General features: G+C 35.9%; 1 protein-coding gene across 4 annotated transcripts in view; it reads right to left on the bottom strand.

Moving 5' to 3' along the window:
• The window catches only part of Slc12a6 (solute carrier family 12 member 6), a 90276-nt gene that overhangs the window by 20040 nt on the left and 68778 nt on the right, over positions 1–1458 (bottom strand). For all 4 annotated transcript variants that reach the window (XM_031371341.1, XM_031371342.1, XM_031371343.1 and 1 more), the window contains 3 exons: positions 892–1050; positions 622–720; positions 313–370 (listed from right to left, as the gene is read on the bottom strand). In XM_031371341.1, coding sequence (XP_031227201.1) covers positions 313–370; positions 622–720; positions 892–1050 — 316 coding nt within the window. The remainder of the gene's footprint in view (positions 1–312; positions 371–621; positions 721–891; positions 1051–1458) is intronic.

Below are 1458 nucleotides of genomic sequence, written 5' to 3'. Positions count from 1 at the left end.
AACAAAAAACAAAAAACACATCATAGGCTAAATTTATACATATATATTTTAATCTCCCTTTCAATTTTTTTTTTGTATTGCTAAAATCAAACCTAGGGTGTTGTATGTGCTACACAAGCTCAGTTTGAGATATATATGTCTGCTGTCTCTATATATGTATGTATATAATATGTGTATGTATATAAACACACACACATATTAGCTCAATGAATACATTTTCTATTTTATTAGTTATAACCTGGTTTCTTGATATCTGTGTTGACACTAGTGACAAAATGTCATAGAAGACAGACATAAGGTTGTTACACGTACTTGTCTCTGAGAACAACTCCTTCGATACATGCACCAAATAGGACAACATTGCTTAAATCTGTTATACTGAGAGTCAAGGAAATTATTGTTGTCATTTGGCTTTATGTAGTAACTACACTATCAGTAAATGAGTTATAAAATTCATTACTTCTATAAAATGCTTTAATGATGCTTATGAAGTAGGCCAACTATCTGGCAAGTTAAGCGGAAGTAAGAGATGGCATTATTATTAGATAAAAGTATCGATCATCTTAGTTCTACTGCATGATTCCATCACTATGACTCAAACCAAATTCACAAAAAGGATACACACAAAGGATGTGGTCAGGATGGCAAGGACGGTCCCAATGGGAATGGACTTCTGAGCATCCTTCAGATCTCCAGATCTATTTGACCCAGCCATGATACCTAGAGGGCAAACACCAAGTTAACTTATTAGCCTTTTGGGCACTCTAATGTTCATACTGATACTGAAGACCAGGGTAAACAGAACATTGAGAACATAACTCTATCTCCTGAGAAAACTCACTCACTATGGCTGACAGCCATCTAAAACAAGTAAAAGCCCTATCCACTTACCTGTGACAGAAGGAAAGAAGATCCCCACCAGAAGAGTGAAGGAGGTGGTAATATCAGCAAGAACATACTCATGGTTTAAGTTGCCCAAGACATCAGATGACTTGGCTGATGGTTTTTCAATTATCTCACCCTTTGGTAAATAATTACTCCAAAGGTTTTCTGCAAAGGGTTGAGGGGTGGGGTGGATAAGAAGAAAGAGAATATAAGGATATAAGCAATGTGGAAGTAATACAACTATATGATTTCTTACCCAAACTATATTCAAACAGAGATGCCTATTGTCATTGTTATAATTACTGTAGTGGAGATGGACCCAAGAGCCTTTTACTTGCTAGGCAAGTACTGTACATTAGCCTGTCTCTACCTCAGCCCTTTAATGTTTTTAAAGAACCATTGTTTCTTTAACATGAACACATGTAAGTGTGGTAGGATGAAACATGATATTTCTCATTTGTTTTAAAATAATTTTACAAAATATTTTACTACAATAAATATGGTTAAGCCAGGCAATGGTGGCACACACCTTTAATCCCAGCACTTGGGAGGCAGAGGCAGGTGGATTTCTGA

The sequence above is a fragment of the Mastomys coucha genome, unplaced genomic scaffold (genome assembly GCF_008632895.1).
Source record: "Mastomys coucha isolate ucsf_1 unplaced genomic scaffold, UCSF_Mcou_1 pScaffold15, whole genome shotgun sequence".
Lineage (NCBI taxonomy): Eukaryota > Metazoa > Chordata > Mammalia > Rodentia > Muridae > Mastomys > Mastomys coucha.
Note: the sequence above shows the minus strand (reverse complement) of the source record. Positions and strands in the feature narration are given on the sequence as shown.